This window comes from Heterocephalus glaber, unplaced genomic scaffold, assembly GCF_053883595.1.
Source record: "Heterocephalus glaber isolate CG9 unplaced genomic scaffold, H.glaber_assembly_v1.0 deba00001452, whole genome shotgun sequence".
NCBI classification, from domain to species: domain Eukaryota; kingdom Metazoa; phylum Chordata; class Mammalia; order Rodentia; family Bathyergidae; genus Heterocephalus; species Heterocephalus glaber.
The window spans coordinates 13,895,889-13,913,254 of record NW_028258302.1 but is presented as its reverse complement, the minus strand read 5'-3'; the positions used below and the strand labels follow the sequence as shown (position 1 = coordinate 13,913,254).

General features: G+C 43.5%; 1 protein-coding gene across 14 annotated transcripts in view; it reads left to right on the top strand.

The window, feature by feature from the left end:
* The window catches only part of Gmeb1 (glucocorticoid modulatory element binding protein 1), a 41,864-nt gene extending 30,878 nt beyond the window's left edge, over positions 1 to 10,986 (top strand). For all 14 annotated transcript variants that reach the window (XM_004850775.4, XM_021263209.2, XM_013074386.3 and 11 more), the window contains 2 exons: positions 2,261 to 2,383; positions 8,732 to 10,986. In XM_004850775.4, coding sequence (XP_004850832.1) covers positions 2,261 to 2,383; positions 8,732 to 9,435 — 827 coding nt within the window. In that variant the 3' untranslated portion in view covers positions 9,436 to 10,986. The remainder of the gene's footprint in view (positions 1 to 2,260; positions 2,384 to 8,731) is intronic.
* The last annotated feature ends 6,380 nt before the right edge of the window (positions 10,987 to 17,366 follow it).

Below are 17,366 nucleotides of genomic sequence, written 5' to 3'. Positions count from 1 at the left end.
AGAAAGTAAGTAATCGGGCTGGGGATTTAGCTCAGTGGCAGCACGCCTGCCTTGCAAGTACAAGGCCCTGAGTTTGATCCCCGGTACCAAAAAAAGAAAAGAAAGTAAATAATGACCACAAATACTGACAACTCTTTTAGCAAGTTTTGTAGAGGAGGACAGGCATAACACTATAATAGTAATTTTGTACCCTGTTTCCCCAAAAATAAGATCTCCCAGGAAAACGAGTTCTAGCATGATTTTAGAAGAGAAATCCCTAAAGCTCCAAAAGCACAATAGGGCTAATTCAGGGGATATCTCTTCTAAAATCTTGCTAGAACATGTTTTCTGAGTAGGTCTTCCTTTTGGGGAAACATGGAATTCTAGTCCCTATGCTTTCTTTTCTTTCTTTCTTTTTTTTTTCATTACTAGAGATTGAACCTCAGACCTTTACACTGAGCCTACATCCCAGCCCTTAAAAAATTTTTTTTTTTTTAATTTTGAGGCAGGGTCTTGCTAAGTTGCTGAATTGCCCAGACTAGGCTCAAATTTAGAATTTTCCTGCCTTAGCCTCCCAGAGTGCTGGAATACCAGAGTCCAGTCACCATGATTGACATTAAAAACATAATAGCCTTGGTCCAGGGACTTAGCTCAGTGGTTCCATCACCTGCCTCAAAAGCACAAGATCCTGAGTTAGATCCCTGGTACCCCCCCCAAAAAAAACACAAAACATAATAGCCTTATTCATCTCTTTCCAGAGAGAAAACTGAGGAGTGAAATGATTTACACAGAGTCATACCAATAGAAAGTAGCAAAATTAACCACATTGAGGTATATACTTATGATCCCGGCTTCAAGACCACCCTGGGCAAGTTAGTGAGACCCTGTCTCAAAATAAAAAACCCGGATGTGGTGGCACACACTGTAATCCCAGCATTTGAGGGCCTGAGGCAGGAGAATCGACGTGAGTTCAAGGGCAGCCTGGGCTACATAGTGAGTTCAGGGCCAGCATGAACTACAAAGCGAGATCCTGTCTCAAAAAAAGAAAAGCCTGGGATTTAGTTCAGTGGTTCCGCCACCTGCTTTGCAAGTGCAAGGTTCCGAGTTCAATCCCCGGTACCAAAAAAAAAAAAAAAAAAAAAAAATTAAAAGAATGGGATTATATCTCAGAGGTACAACACCCCTATATTTCAATGTCCAAAACCCCCTCAAGTAGCAAAACAAGAGCTAGTGTTTAGCATGGCTAAAGCCGTAGGTCCAGTCCCCAGCACTCAAACAGTAGCAACAATAGAAAGTAGCAAAACTGAGATTCAAATTTAGCTCTATCCAGTACAGTCATCATGTTTTCTAAACCTAAAATTAGAATTTACAACTAGATATAAGATATTTCTTTTTTATTTATTTACATGGAAATATAAAGGTGTAACAATTAAAACAAAATTAGTTATACATGTGGTAAATCTTTGTAGAAAATAATATTAAAATGCAGTGAGGCCAGGCATGGTGGTGCACCCTTATAATCCTAGCACTCAAAAGGCTGAAGTAGGAGGATTTCCATGAGTTTGAGGCCAGGCTGGGCTCAAGTGAGTTCAAGGTCAGCCTGCACTACAAAGCAAGACCTTGTCTCAAAAAAACAATGAAATGCTGTGAGGAGCCAGGCCTGGTGGTACACACCTATAATCTCAGCACTCTAGAAGACTAAAGCAGGAGGATCACAAATTCTAGCCCAGCATGAGATAATTTAGCAACTTAGTAAGACTATCTTTTTAATAGTCTTTTTGTTGTTGCTTTTTGAGTTTCCCTAATGCAGTTCAAGGTGGCTTTGAACTCAGTACATAGCCTTTGCTGCCCTCGAACTTGTAGCGATCCTCCTGCCTCAGCCTTCCAAGTGCTGGGTTGACAGGCATGCACACCATGCCTAACTTTGAGACAATATTTTTTTAAAAAAATCAGAGCATGGTGGTGAACACCTATAATCCCAGCACTCTGGGCAGCTGATTGAGGAATATCACCTTGAGTTTGAGGCTTTCCTAGGCTACATAGTAAGTTCAAGACTAGCCAACAATACGTAGTGAGACCCTGTTGGAAAAAAAAAGGCTGGGCTGTACTTTATGTGTGCATGTGCGTGCGCACGCGCGCACACACACACACACACACACACACACACAAGCAATGAGAGTCCCATAATTTCTAGGTTGTTTCATATTTATAAGCAGGAAAACAGGGAGCTGGTGGAACATTTCTGTTTGAATTTTACAGGCATGTATTTTGTTTTAAATAGATGCTGCTGTTCTCAACAATGTAGCGCATACATTTGGCCTAATGGACACTGTCAAGAAGGTTTTGGACAACAGAAGGAACCAAGTAGAGCAGGGAGAAGAGCAGTTTCTCTATACTCTGACAGGTGTGTAACTTCCCTCTCTTCTTAGCAGACAGCATGTTCATTTCCCTGAGTCTTTCCATTTTCTTGTTGACTTTGGTTAGGACTTTTTAAACATTTGCATAGAATCAGACTTTGCTTTTTGAAAGAAAAATAGCCCCAGGTGAGATGGAGGGGTGGGATGCAAAGGAGGCACAAAGGAAAAAGAACCAATGATGGTCCTCTTCCTTTTCTTTTAGGGAATTAAGAGTCTGCTAGATTGCTCCATTAATCCAGCCATGTTGGTGGCAGAAGACACAACCTAGTAATTGTCTAACATTATTGATACTGGTTCTTTTGGTAGATATAAATTTTCCAAATTCTTAACTATTTGTGGTTATCAGAAAAGATGAGCATTCAGATAATTTATCTCTTTTTGTCAAATATTTTGTGCTCTTTTCCAAACTGTGTTTTAGAAGTATAACACTGAAACCCAGAGTGGTGCTTGCCTGTAATCCCAGCACTCTGGGGGCTGAGGCAGGAGGATCACAAGTTTGAGCTCAACCTGGGTAGTTTAGTGATTTAGTAAGGTACTGTCGCAAAATAAAATATTTAAAAAGGGCTGGTGAACAAAAAAATGCTGGAGTTGTAGCTTAATGTGAAGGGCCTGGGTTCAATCCCTCGTATCACAAAAAGCAAAAATAAAACTACACTTTGTAATAGCAGAAAGAAAAGCAGCAGCAGCTTTTGGTAGAGAAAGATGCCAAACAAACCAGAGATATGGATTATGAGATTTTCAAAACTATAGAACATAATCATAGTCAGTCATGAAGCCAAAAGGAAAAAGAATTGATTGGTAAAAGGACAGTTTGTGTTGTTTCACACTTACTTTTACATCCAGTTTATATTTTAAACTCAGTTTACTGAGTTTGCTCAGTGCTCCAAGAAAGTGAGAATGGGTGCTGTCCCTTGGGCCCTGTGAGCACTGAGGATAAATGATTTATCTGAGGCCACTTCTCACTTGGCAGAGAAATCTTGAACAGATTATTGTCCAGTGGTTTCTCTGACTTAGAACTTTAAACCACAAGAAGAATGGTTTTTGTTAGAAATGTGGACCTCTAATAGCTCCTTGTTGAATTTCTTTTTTTCTTCTCTTTTTCTCCCTCTCCTCCTCCCTCCCTGTCTGTCCTCCCATCTTTCCTTCCTGCTCCCTCGCTGCCTCCCTCTCTCTCTCCATCTCCCTCTCTCTCACACACCCCTCCTCCTCCCTCTCTCCCCCCTCCCTTTCCCCCTCTCCCTTTCCCTCTCCCTCTCTCTCTCTCTTTTACTGGTGATTAAACCCAGGCCCTTCACAATGAGCTGTAGCTCCAGGCCTTTATTTTATTTTATTTTTTTATTTTGAGGCAGGATCTCATTAAGTTGCCCAGGCTGCGGTCAAACTTCTGATCCACCTGCCTCAGCCTTCCAGAGTGTTGGGATTACAAGCATGCACCACCACACCTAGCTTTATTCTATTTTGTTTTATTTTATTTTTTGAGATGGGGTTTTCCTGTGTTGTCCTGGCTGACTTCAAACTTTTGGTCTCAAGTTATACTCCTGCCTCTGCCTCCTGAGTAACTGAGATCATAGGTGTGTGCCGCTGTACTCAGCTTATATTTTTAGTTCTAATTATGATATAACATGAACCCCTGCCTGATGGTACATGCTTCTTGTCCCAGCATTCTGGGAAGCTAAGGCAGGAGGATTACAAATTCGAGTCCAGCCTTGGTAACTTGGTGACTTAGGGAGACCTTGTCTCAAAATAAGAATGAAGAGGGACTGACCATGTAGGTCTGTGAAGAGGCCCTTGGTTCAATCCCCAGTACTGGAGAAAAAAATTATAACATGAACTTTTATTTTCTGCCCTTTCACCATGTCATATTAATATTTTCCCAAATTATTCTGTAATACTTTACTTGAACATTTTTCTAGGGGTGCATTTAAATTTTCTAAATTTTCTTTTCTTTCTTTCTTTTTTTTTTTTTTTAAGAATAGGAAGTATTTATTGGGAGAAAGGAATCTTCTGCCTAAGAGACAGAAGGGGGACCAGAAAGTGGGTTGCCCCCAGATTTTCATTCATAGTCGGTTTTGTGGTAAATTTGTTTGACTGTAACTTTTTTATGTCCTAAGTTACTTCCTAAGACTAAACTTCCTAAGACTAAATGGTATTGATAATTTCCTGTGGATTTTTGTGACCTATTATCAATTCCCAAGAAGATTATGCCAATTTATGTCACCAGTTTGAGCATATCAGCAATGGTCATTATTATTTTTGATTCCTTGGTTTTTGGGTTTTTGTTTCTTGTACTTTACCAATGATTGAACCCAGGGTCTGACTACTACTGTGCTACATCCCTAGCTATTTTATTTGTTTATTTTTCCTAGCTATTTTAATTTTTTACTTTGAGACAGGGTCTTGCTAAGTCGATAAGTTGCCCAGGCTGAACTCAAACTTGTGATCCTCCTGCCTCAGCCTTATAGTGCTGGGATTATAGGCATGTGCTACTATACCCTGCTTCAAGTGCAGTTTTCTTTGATTACCGTTTTTGTTTTGTTTTATTCTAGTTTTTGAGACAGGGTCTTGCTATATAGTTCAGACAAGATTGGGCACATTCAGGGTGGTATGGCCATAGATATTGCTATATAGTCAAAGCTGGCCTCAAACTCACAGAGATCCCCTGCTTCTGCTTCCCCAATGCTGGGATCACAGGTGTGCGACACCACACCCAGCTAATTACCTTTGAAGATGGAAAAAATTCAGTTTATATAAACTTTGAAGGTGTACACCTATAATCCCAGCTACTCAGGAGGCTGAGGCAAGAGGATCACAAGTTCAAGGCCAGCCTGGGCAACTTTTCGAGACCCTGTCTGAAAATAAAAAGGGCTGGGGATGTAGTTCAGTGTGAAAACCTTGGGTTCGATCCCCTGTACCACCAGACCAAACGAAACACAACCCACAATATTGCAAAGGATACAAATGAACAGTCATAGGGGAGAGCTATACAGGGCAAGGTCATATGAGAAGCAGCATGGAGCTCTGATGCCCTCCCTGGATGTACACCTTCCAGGAACCTCCATGGGTTCAACATCTGGAAGCTCTCTGAATTCTTCCCTTATAGGTTTTTCTGGAGGCTTCATTATGCAGGCATGACTGATTGGCCGAAGGTCTCTCCCCATCTCAGAGGTCTGAGAGGGGCCCACTCTCTAATCATGACTTGGTCTCTCAGGAGACTTGCCCCCACCCCAAAGGGTCCCCAGACACCAGTCATCTCATTAGTATTCAAGAGATGCTCATCACTCTAGAGATTCCAAGGTTTTTAGGAACTGTTTGGCTGGGACCAGGGCCTGCAACTGTCTGCATGTGTGCATGCATGCATGGGACGCACAGTTTATAGCTGTTTTATGTTTTGGGGGTGTGGTTTGAGGATCCTGGGTTCGAAACCAGGGTCTTGTGCCTGCTAGGCAAGCACTGTACTCATGAGCTACCACCCCAACCTGTATTCATTTCTTATTGTATCACAAAATCACACGTAGGGAGCAAAGTGCTCTACTGGTGTAACTGATTATTTCCAGGGTGCTTATCAGATACTAAGCAATGGAGAAGTTACAATGTAGAACCTGACTCACCAGTGATCACCAAGGTTGAATTGGACACTTGGGAAAGGAATAGTGATAGGCATGTAATGAAAAAGCAGCTAAATTGGCCATCAGAAGATTTTTGTCCTGGACCAAGTGCTATAACTTTAAGTAAGTCACTTTTCCTCTCTGGATCTCTGTTAAAATAACTACACTCAGACCTCAGTTCTGTAATTCTTAGGGACTTCCTCTGTAACTTTCTAGGCAAGTGCTCTGCCCTGAGCTGTATACCCAGCCCTCTGTAACTTCCTATAGACTTCTTTGGGCTAATGGGAGACCATGACAATTTAGGTCACCAGCAAAGGAATTTTCCACCCAATGCAGCAACTTCATCTTGCCTTGGAAGGCAGTTTGCGAGCCATTGTTTTTCCCAGTGGCCCTTGTAGCTCCATGACAGTGTTGAACAAATTGTGCAGATATCCTTCCCTTGCTGCCCTCCCCGCTCCCTCCTTCCCTTTCTCTTTTTTGTACTTTTTCTTTTCCTTTTGTTTCCTTTCCTGCCCCTCTCCTCTCTCCCTTCTTCCCACCTCTCTTTCTCTCCTCCCTTCCTTCCTTCCTTTTTTCTTTTCTTTTCCTTTCTCCCCCCCTCCTCTCTCTCTCTCTCTCTCTCGCTCTCTTTCTCTTTCTCTTTCTCTTTCTTTCTTTTTTTCTCATGTGTAGAACTTAGAATTGAACTTGGGCCCTATGCACTGAGCTACATTCCCACCCCTTGTTTTACTTTTTGAGACAAGGTTTCACTGAGTTGCCCAGGCTAGGTTCAAACTTCCGTTCCTTCTGCCTCAGCCTCCCAGGGTGCTCATACCACCAGACCCAGTGGTTTTTTGTTTGTTGGCAGGGGTGGGGGGTGTTTGTTTTTGTTTTTTGCAACAAGGTCTCTATGTAGGTCAGGGTGGTCTCAAACTTCCTATGTAGTCTCCCAAGTGCTGGGATATCAGGCATGTGTTCTCATGCCTTTTTTGGTTTGTGTGTTGTTTTGAGACAGGATCTTGCTGTATAGCCCAGCCTTGTGCTTGCTATGTACCCCAGGCTGGCTTTAAACTTAGGATCTTCCTGCCTCTCTTGAGTGCTGGTCCTTATTTCATCTATAAACCCAGACAGAGGAAGGGCCGGGGATTTAGCTCAGTGGTTCTGCCACCTGCCTTGCAAGCACAAGGTCCTGAGTTCAGTCCCCAGTACCAAAAAAAAAAAAACTAAGATCAACTTTCGCTGGGGATTTAGCTCAGTGGTTCCACCGCCTCCCTTGCAAGCAGAAAGACCCGAGTTTGATCCCCAGTACAAAAAAAGACCCAGACAGAGGTATTCAAGCTATAAGGCCAACTGTACGATCTCAGAGAAGTAGAGAATAGACTAGTGGTTACCAGCACTGGGGATATGGCTTAGTGGTGGAATGATTATCTTGCATCCATGAGGTCCTATTTTCAGTGCTCAGCAACGCGCACACACACACACACAAGTGGTTACCAGAGTCTGGGAAGGGTACAGGGAAAGGAAAAGTGGAGAGAGGATGATTAATGGGTACAGAGATGCATAGAAGGAATTAATTCTAATGTTATATAATATGATAGGGCACCTATGGTTGACAACAATTAATTGAAATTTCAAAATAGCAAGTAGAGAAGATTTTGAATGCTCCTAACACAAAGAAGTGCTATTTGTCTGAGGTAATATATATGCCAATTACCTGATTTAGTCATTACACATTATATAGAGGCATTGAAATACCACACTATATCACATAAATATGTAAAATTATGATGTATCATTTGCTTTTTGAGATGGGGTCTCACTTTGTAGTTCAGGCTGGACTTGGCCTCACTATATAGCCCAGGTTGGCCTCAAACTCACAGCAGTTCTCCTCCTTCTGCCTCTCGAGTGCTGGGATCACAGGCATGCGCCACTACACCCTGCTGATGTATCATTGTGGATATAGCTTAATGTAAAGTTCTTGGGCTCAATCCCTAGTACCCCCTGCCCCAAATATTCATACACACATGAGGCTGGAGATGTAGGTCAGAGGTAGGGCAGGTGCTTAACCTGCTTGAGGCCCTGGGTTTAAACCTGGGCCTAAATTTGGAAAAAGAGAAAAAAGACCAGTTGGAGGCTTCTTTGGTTTGCATTTTGCTGATAGGTGACAAAATGCCAGAGAGGTTCTAGAGTTGAGTAAAGTAGAATCACAGTTTAAAAAAGATTCTGAACTGTTGCGTTGCCTTTAATTCTATAATGAAATATAATTATTGGAGAGGATTTTTTAAAATTATCCAATCTGGGGCTGGGGATTTAGCTCAGTGGTTCCAGCGTCTGCCTCACAAGCGCAAGGTCCCGAGTTCAATCTCCGATACCAAAAATAAATAAATAAATAAATTATCCAGTCTAGTCATTTTCAAAACAATGGAGCTGGGTGTGGTGGCCCAGGCTTGTAACCCCAGCACTCTGGGAGGTGGAGGCAGGAGGATTGGAAGTTCAAGTCCAGCCTGGGTGATTTAGTGATTTAGTAAGACCTTGTCTCAAAATAAAAAATAAAAAGGGCTGGAAATGTAGCTCAGGGCAAAGGTCCTGGCTTTAATCTCCAGTACCAGAAGGAAGAAAGACATAATGGAGTGATTTGCCTGAGGCTACACAGTAGGTAAACCCGGACAAGACCCCGTGTCACCTGACTCCCCTTTTAATGTACCAAATATTACACTCCCCTCCACACAGTCTTGTTTTTTTTCCTCATAGACTTGGAACGTCAGTTGGAAGAGCAAAAAAAGCAAGCCCAGGATCATAGGCTGAAATCCCAGACAGTTCAAAATGTGGTACTGATGCCTGTGAGCACTCCTAAACCTCCAAAAAGGCCCCGGCTCCAGCGGCCGGCCTCCACCACTGTCCTGAGCCCTTCTCCTCCTGTTCAGCAGCAGCCTCAGTTCACAGTCATCTCCCCCATCACCATCACCCCAGTGGGTCAGTCCTTTTCCATGGGCAATATTCCCGTGGCCACACTCAGCCAGGGCTCCAGCCCTGTGACTGTCCACACATTGCCTTCTGGCCCTCAGCTCTTCCGCTACGCCACAGTGGTCTCCTCTGCCAAGAGCAGCTCACCAGACACAGTGACCATCCACCCTTCATCTAGCTTGGCACTGCTAAGCTCCACCACCATGCAGGATGGCAGTACCCTGGGCAACATGGCTACCATGGTGAGCCCTGTGGAGCTGGTGGCCATGGAGTCTGGTCTGACCTCAGCAATCCAGGCTGTGGAAAGCACCTCAGAGGACGGGCAGACCATCATTGAAATTGACCCAGCCCCGGACCCTGAGGCTGAAGACACTGAGAGCAAAGCAGTCATCTTGGAGACAGAGCTGAGGACTGAGGAGAAAGTTGTGGCTGAGATGGAAGAACATCAACATCAAGTCCACAATGTGGAGATTGTAGTCTTAGAGGACTAACTGGGATCTTGGGGCCAGGAGATATGTTTTGGTTTGGAATTTTAATTGTTTATTTTTATCATTGTCCCACTCATTTCCACATAGGATCCTTTTTTACAAAAACAAAATCTCATTGTTATAACTAAAAATGTTGGGTTCCTCCCATCCTCTTATTGAAAAATGGACAAAACAAGCTACCCTTCCAGAAGTTGAGAGTTCACTCAATGTCCTAATCATCTTATTGTAAGAAAGTTATTTCTTTAGGAGGAGCCATCAAAGTAACCAGCGAGCTTTCACAGACTAGTCCTATCTGTGTACACTTGGTCTTATGTTTGTAAAGATGCATTGACCAAACTCTGGAACACAGATCTGACATTGGTAGGTAACCCACTGGCATGCAGGTGCAGAAGTATACTTTCTTTTGTGTCCTTGAAAGGCTCTGAAACAAATGGAAGTTGAACTCTGCTTAAAGGGGAATGTAGCACGCCAGCAGCAGTTTAGAAAGGGAATTGCTTTGGCGAGGATGGGGCAAGGCTATTACCTGTCTTCCAGAGATGTAACTGATGTCCCCCCATCTCTGAGGGTTGCTACCAGGGGTGCCATATTGGTGGTAAGTGGAAGAATACATCACCACAGAACAGTGGCAGCAGTGGCTTATGGTTTTGCAGAAGTAGAAATCAAGGAATGCCACAGCTATGCTTTGGGGTTCAAAGTGATAGCTCACTTTGGCCCCCACTTTGTCAAAGCACTTAGCCTCCTAACCTGGGATCAGCCCATTCATTTGCAAACTATGTGATATGGTGTAAATTGCTCTGGTTCTTAACCTGTGGCTGTCATGGGGCTGGGGCTCCAAAGCCATCGTTTTTATTGCATGACTCCAGGAACAGGGGAGTTCCTCACCCAGACCAGCTGCCATATTCAGTAGGCCTTGTTTTGTTTTGTTTTGTTTTGTTGGAACCAAAAGTAGCCACTCATTTGGTGCTTCCTCTTGTTCTCCCCCCACCATCTCATCATGAGATGGCATCTGTCTTGTGAGTCCCATGCTCTTCAGCTTTTTGGCTGATTAGAGAACAGTGGCAGGTGCCTGCCTGCCTTCATCCCCTTTTAGACTCATTTATACCACAGATGTTTCTGTGAGAGATTGAGCTCATACAGAGCCTTAGGCTTGGCAGGGAAGACTGGTAAACGCCCCCAGCCTTTCCTGAGGCACCGAGCTGGACTCTGGGAAAGAAACACTGTCTGTGACATTATATTATAGAACATGCACCAGGAACATCAATAATAATGTCTTTGGAGGGTATGTGTTTTGTTTTCCTTTCTTTTTTTTCCTCCATAAATGTTTGTATATTTGGAGCTGGGCCATTTTCCATACTGTGATTCCTTCTCTTTGACCCTCTCTTCAATGTTTGGGGCAAGAGTGGACCCTGGTTTTATTTCTTTGATTGCATTGTTTACTGCACTAGGAAAAATATAGGGAAACAGCAGACAACTTAAAGGAAAAATAGGTCAAAAAGGAAAGCACATACCTTAGGAATGGGAGGCTTTTTTTTTCTATTAAAAGCAAAAATTTGACCTGTAGTTTCCTTTTTTTTTTTTTTTTTAATTTCCTTAAAAGAAGGCACCTACTTGAAGCCATATTTCTCCCAACAGATGTTGGGAGCCCTATCAAGCGACTGAAAACTGCATCCTGCCATCTCTCAGAGAAGCCTTCTAACTTGGGAAGGTCTCTCTAAAAGCTGTAAAAGTGAGATTTCTGAACCCCATGTAGTAGTGGATTTCAGCTTTAAAATGGGGTTTTATTTTTCTTTCTAAAATATTTAATAGAACTTAGCACTCAATTTAGAGCAAAGTTTTGGCCCTTTATATATCTAGAGATGGAAATGGCTTTTGTTTCTGCTTCTTTAGTTTTTTTCTCTTGGTACATAAACAAAAAATTTCTAAGACTGACACTATGCCTAAACCTAGAAGAGCACATGTCTTCCCTAGTGTGGTCTTTAGGGATGCTTTTCTCTTTCTCAGAGATGAGAGACCCAATTTGGGATAGCAGAAGACCTCTAGAGAATACCAACAAGCTAGCTCAGGTTCCTTTCTTTCTTCCATCAGAACTGTTGGTAGAGATTTAAAGACGTTTAGGCATCACGCTTCCAAACTGAAGAGATCGCCTCTTTAAGACAGAGCCTGTTTACCTTTGCTCTGAATATTCCAGCAGGAGAAATGAGTTTATTGTTTTCCTGGTCTTCCAATAGCCTATCATTACTAGCTGCTATGATACCTGTTGTTGAGCATGGGTTCCCTCACAGCCCCAATCTGGATGATTTTAGATGGGGTAGACATATGCAAACCACTGATGTGTGCATAAGCAGTTGCAATGGATCACTCCTCAGGCTGACTTGACAATAGCTATCTTTCTATTCATTCGTTAAATAAACATTTCTAAGTACCACCTATGTGCCAGGCTTTGTGCTAGGCACTGGCAATTTGGAGATGAAGACGCGGTCCCTGTACTCAAGGAATTCCTACCCAGACCTCTGGAGTGAAGGACTGTGTTCCAATATGGTTGGTTTCTTTTGAAATCCTATGTATATTTTTGTGATCCTATGTATTTTGTGCATTGAGAAACGTTCTAAGAAAAAGTTTATAGGTTTCAGCAACAAAAAAGCCAAAGCCACCTCTCCTAAAATAACTGAAACAGGTCATCATATTGGGGTGAGTGCAGTGATAGGGCTGCTGGCCTAGAGTTGTAAGGATCAAGCACCTAACCCAGCATGAGGTGGGGGTGGGGTTCACCAAATGTGGAGTAGTTTTTTTTGTGTGACAGGATCTCTTTCTGTAATTTAGGCTGCCCTGGAGCTCCCAGCAATCCTCCTGCCTCAGCCTCCTGAGTGCTGAGATTACAAGTTTGTCCCACCACACATACCCCTAGGCTGATTCAGGAGAGATTATTTTTGTCTAATTTTACTGTGCTCTATGGTTTTCAAGTAATTGGACTTATTTTTACAGGAGACAAAAAATATTACGTCTCACTGCTTCTGCCTGTAGAGGCTGGCACAGTCAGCAACAGGGCAGTCTCTCTTGAGAAAGCCCAGTCATACTTGGGCTTCTCCAGGCACCCATCAGATGGGACCCTGGGCTGAATCCAGTGCAGCACTGGGATCTGGCTGGAAAAGGGTAAATGCTCCAGCTTTCTTTTTTTGGTACCGGGGATTGAACTCGGGTCCTTGCGTTTGCACAGCAGGCAGCGAAACCACTGAGCTAAATCCTCAGCCTGCCCTGTTTCTCTTGAGCTTTTTTTTCTGTCTTTTTTTGTGGTACCGAGGATGGAACTCTGGTCCTTGCACTTGGCGAGGCAGGTGGCAGAACCACTGAGCTAAATCCCCGGCCCTTCCAGCCTTTTTTTTTTTTCAGTACCAGAGATTGAACTCAGGTCCTTGCGCTTGCATAGCAGGCAGCGAAACCACTGAGCTAAATCCCTGGCCCCCTTCCAGCCTTCTTGCCATGTGGTTTCCACAAAGGCCTCAGATTGAACTATACAACTGTCTTGTCTGCCATGTCCATTTGGTCCTTGTCTTGTCCTTTCCCCATCTCAAATTTCTAGCTCCCTCTTGCCCCAAAGCAGTCATTCTGAAGTAAAAAATGGACAACAGACATGAATATTCAAGATAGAAGGCAGTTCAGAGTACATTTTTTTCTGCTCCTCTGTCTACATTAAAAAAGGAGGGCCAATATTAATTAAATCTCATGGAAATTAATACTGAGTTCAAGTGGTTCTGACATCCTTTGGGGGTAGCATTTTATCCCATTGGACAACAGGCACTGAAGGTAAGTGTGTAGTGGGCAGTACTGATTATAGAGATAGTAAAAATCAAGCATAAAATATGGAAGTACTAGTTAATTGAATTATAACTGAGCCAGGTTTTGCTATCAAGGAAGTAGAAAGGACAAAAAAAGGTTGGATTCTGAAAATAAGCATGAGGTTGTGATTCATCTTGAGCAGTACTCCAGAGGAAATAGTCATGTCAGACAAAAAGCCACCAGCCTAACTCCTCCCTGCATTTTCAAACAACAGGATAATATACTGGGGTGGGACTATGTAGCTCAGGCTGACCTCAAACTCACAGTGATCCTCCTGCCTCAGCCTCCCGAGTGCTGGAATTACTGGCATGCACCACCAAACCCAACTGGAAGAGTAGTAGTAGTGGTGGTGGTGGTGGTGGTGATAGTAGTAGTAGTAGTAGTAGTAGTAGTAGTAGTAGTAGTAGCAGCAGCAGCATCAGTAATAGGAATTGAAACTAGGGCTGCAGGGCCATGATAACTAAGCACTGTAACATGAGCTACATCCCCAATCCCACCCTGGGAAGTTTTTTTGGGAGTGGTGGTTTGAGACAGAGTCTTGCTATGTAGTTGAGGCTGGACTTGAACTCTCTGTGTAGCCTAGGCAGGCCTCTGACTCATGGAAATCCTCCTGCCTCAGCCTCCTGAGTGGTAGGATGACAGGCATGCACCACCACACTTAGCTACCTGGGAAATTCATAAGTAGTCTGTAATATACTTACATAACAACTATGCTTGTCAGAGACCCTAAAGGATCAGTTTGCCATATTTGGGCCCTTTGTCCCTAGGGTGTTCTTAGCACTATTTGAGTCTGTTCCAGGTTTTCATCCCAATCCACAAATGCCTTTTGGAGCCTTGAGTATGCTCTTTTTGGGAGCAGGGTCTCACTATGTACTCTAGGCAGGCCTTGAATTCATTGTATGTCCCAGGGTGGTCTCAAACTGCCTCAGGCTCCCAAATGGTGTGATTACATGTGTACACTGCCAAGTGCTGTTGAATTAGGGAATTTGATTTCCTTTAGAACATTACAGTTAGAAAAAAGAACATTCCTTTTTTTTTTTTGGTACTGGGGATCGAACTTGGATCCTTCTGTTTGCAAGGCGGGTGGCGGAACCACTGAGCTAAATCCCTGGCCCCAGAACATTCCATTTTTAATGCCTCCCCACCCCATCCACACTCTATCCTTCCTCTCTAGCTCTTGCATTTAGGAGCCATAGTTTGGTTCCTACATTGTGTCACGTTAGTTGCCTTTCTGATGAGTCAGTATAGTAACATTCTTTTTTGGGGGGGGGCAGTTGTACTAGAACCAAGTTCTCCTAGTTGTGAAACACAAGGCCTTCACACTGAACTACATCCCCAGCCCTTTTTTAAAAGTTTTATTTTGAGGTATAGTCTCACTAAGGTGCTAATTGCCAAGGCTGAGCTTGAACTTGTGATCTTCCTGCCTCAGCCTCTCAGAATGTGGGACTACAGTCTGTGCTACCACATCTAGCTAACTTTTAACTCTTGAGGGAATCTTTCTTCCTTAGTTACTTTCTTTTTTTATATATTTTATCTTAGTTACTTTCTTGTTACTGGGACAGAATACCTGACACCCGCAAGTTAGAGGAGAAAAGATTTATTTTGGCTCACAGTTTGTAGAGGTTTCAATCCATAGTTAGCTGGCTTCAAGGTAGGGTGTCATGGCACAGGAGAAACAGTCCATGGCATGGCAGGCAGGAAGCAGCGCAGGATCAAGACAAGAGGAGGGATATATATTGTTGGGGGCCATGTCCAGTGACCCACCTCACCAGGCTTCACCTCTAAATATCACACGTAGATGTAAACCCATCAGTGGACTGGTTCAATATCACATACCCGTGATCCAGTCACCTCCCAAAAGCCCCACCTATGAACGCATGAGGCTTGGGGGACATTTTAGAAATAAACCATAACATTCCACCCTGGCCCCCAGAAGAATGATGTGCATCCTTTTATGCAAAATGTATTTACTTCATCTCTAAGAGTTGCCAAAGTCCTAATGTTTCAGCATTGCTGAAAAGTCCAAGTCTAAATTCTGAGATTTAAGGCAAAATTTAACTGTGAACCCCTGTAAAAGTGAAAAAGTTAAATACTTTCAACATACAATGGTGCAAAATAAACACTACCATTCCAAAAGCTAAAAATAAGGGCATAGAAAAGAATGGGACCAAAACAAGACCAAAATCCAGCAGAGCAAACATTAAATCCATGTCCAGCACCTGGGGACATCTGTGGCAAGATGGGAATTCCAAAAAGCTTGGGTAGGCCTGCCCCACAGCGCTGCCTGTAGTTGTAGCCCTGATGGCTTCTCTGCTCACTCCCTGCAGCTTTCCTCAGAGGATCCACATTCCTGGCTTCTCCAATATCCCAGGGTCACCACGGCACTTTTGGCTTCATACATTACCCTTTACACACTGCCCTCTCAGGGTCACACTGCCTGGCCTCTCAGGCCTTTTGAAATCTGAGTGGAAGCCTTCCTGACCCCACAACTCTTCTAGTCTATATCACATGGCTGACAAAACCAGAGCTATGTGGGGACTGGGGATTTAGGGATTTAGCTCAGTGGTTCCAGTGCCTGCCTTGCAACTGCAAGATCCCGAGTTCATCCCTGGTACAAAAACAACAAGAACAAAAAAAACAGAGCTATGTGGATGATGCCAAGGTCTGCCACCAGCTGGAGCAGTAGCCAGGTGGCCTTCTCTCTTGGCTGTCGGGGTCAAGTGCTCAAATGGCTGAGGGATATGAAACTAATCCTGAAGAACAAAGAGTGGAGTCTTGCTAGTTCTTGTGATGCCCTTGGGCTATCTTTTCCAATGTACTTGTTTTTTTGTTTTTTTTGACAAGGTCTTGCTTTGTAGTTCAGGCTGGCCTTGAACTTACAGCAATCCTCCCTCAGCCTCCTGAGTGCTGAAATTACAGGAATGCACCACCACTCCTGGACTTCAAAGTATTTGTCTTTTTCTTTTTCTTTTTTTTTTTTGGTACCTGGGATCAAACTCATGACCTTGCACTTGCAAGGCAGGCAGGTGCGGTACCACTAAGCTAAATCCCCAGCCCTCCTATGTATCTTTTTAATGCTAAGCTTTTCAGCAACCAAGTTTTCAAGTTTTCCTCTGCTTAATCTTTGCAAGCCACAACTTTACCACAGCTACCTTTCTGGCCAAACTCAAGACTTTTTAAATCATTCTGCTGTTTGCTGTTGATTTTCAAGGTAGCAGGCTAAAAGCCCCGGGCAGCTATGCCATTTCCTGAAGATTAGACTCCCTGGAAATTTCTGCCAGATTAATTAATCCACTGCCCTTAATCTCAATCTTCCACAATGACTCTGAACACAGGCAAAATGTAGGCACATGTGGCTTGGAGTCCAACTGCCAATGCAGACCTCATTCCCAACTGAAACCTCCTGAGCTTGGTCTTTACTGGCTGCATTTCTCTCAGCACTCTGGTCTTCTGAGCTCTGACCAGAATCTTCCATCAAGCTTGGCTCACAGCATCCTAGGGCTGCTTCTCCAGCCGGCATCTCCAAACCTTTCCAAACTCCTTCTGTAAGCCAGTTCCAAAGGCTTCTGAACCACATGGTCAGATAATATGGCAGCAATGACCCTACTTCTCTAGTACCAAAACTGTTTCAGTTACCCTCTCATTGTTGGGACAAAATACAGGACACCCACAAGTTAGAGGAGGAAAGTTTTATTTTAGCTCACAGTTTGTGCAAGTTTCAGTCCATAGTCCGTAGTCATAGGTTCCAAGGCAAGTTTTAGTCCACAGTCATAGGTTCCAAGGCAAGTGGCAGAGCAGAGGAGAAATAGTCCATGGCATGGCAGGCAGGAAGCAGAGCAGGATCAAGTAGGAAAAGGGATATGTATTATTGCAGGCCGCACCAGTGACCCACCTCTTCTCACCTGGCTTCACCTCCAAACATCACACCCTGCTGTAAACCCATCAGTGGATTAATCCAGTATCACACACCCATGATACAGTCACCTCCAAAAGTCTTACCTATGAGTGCATGAGGCTTTGAGGAACATTTTAGATATAAAGCACAACACTTAACTCAGGACACCACAGTATACATTCATAGACTACAACCTTCATGAGCT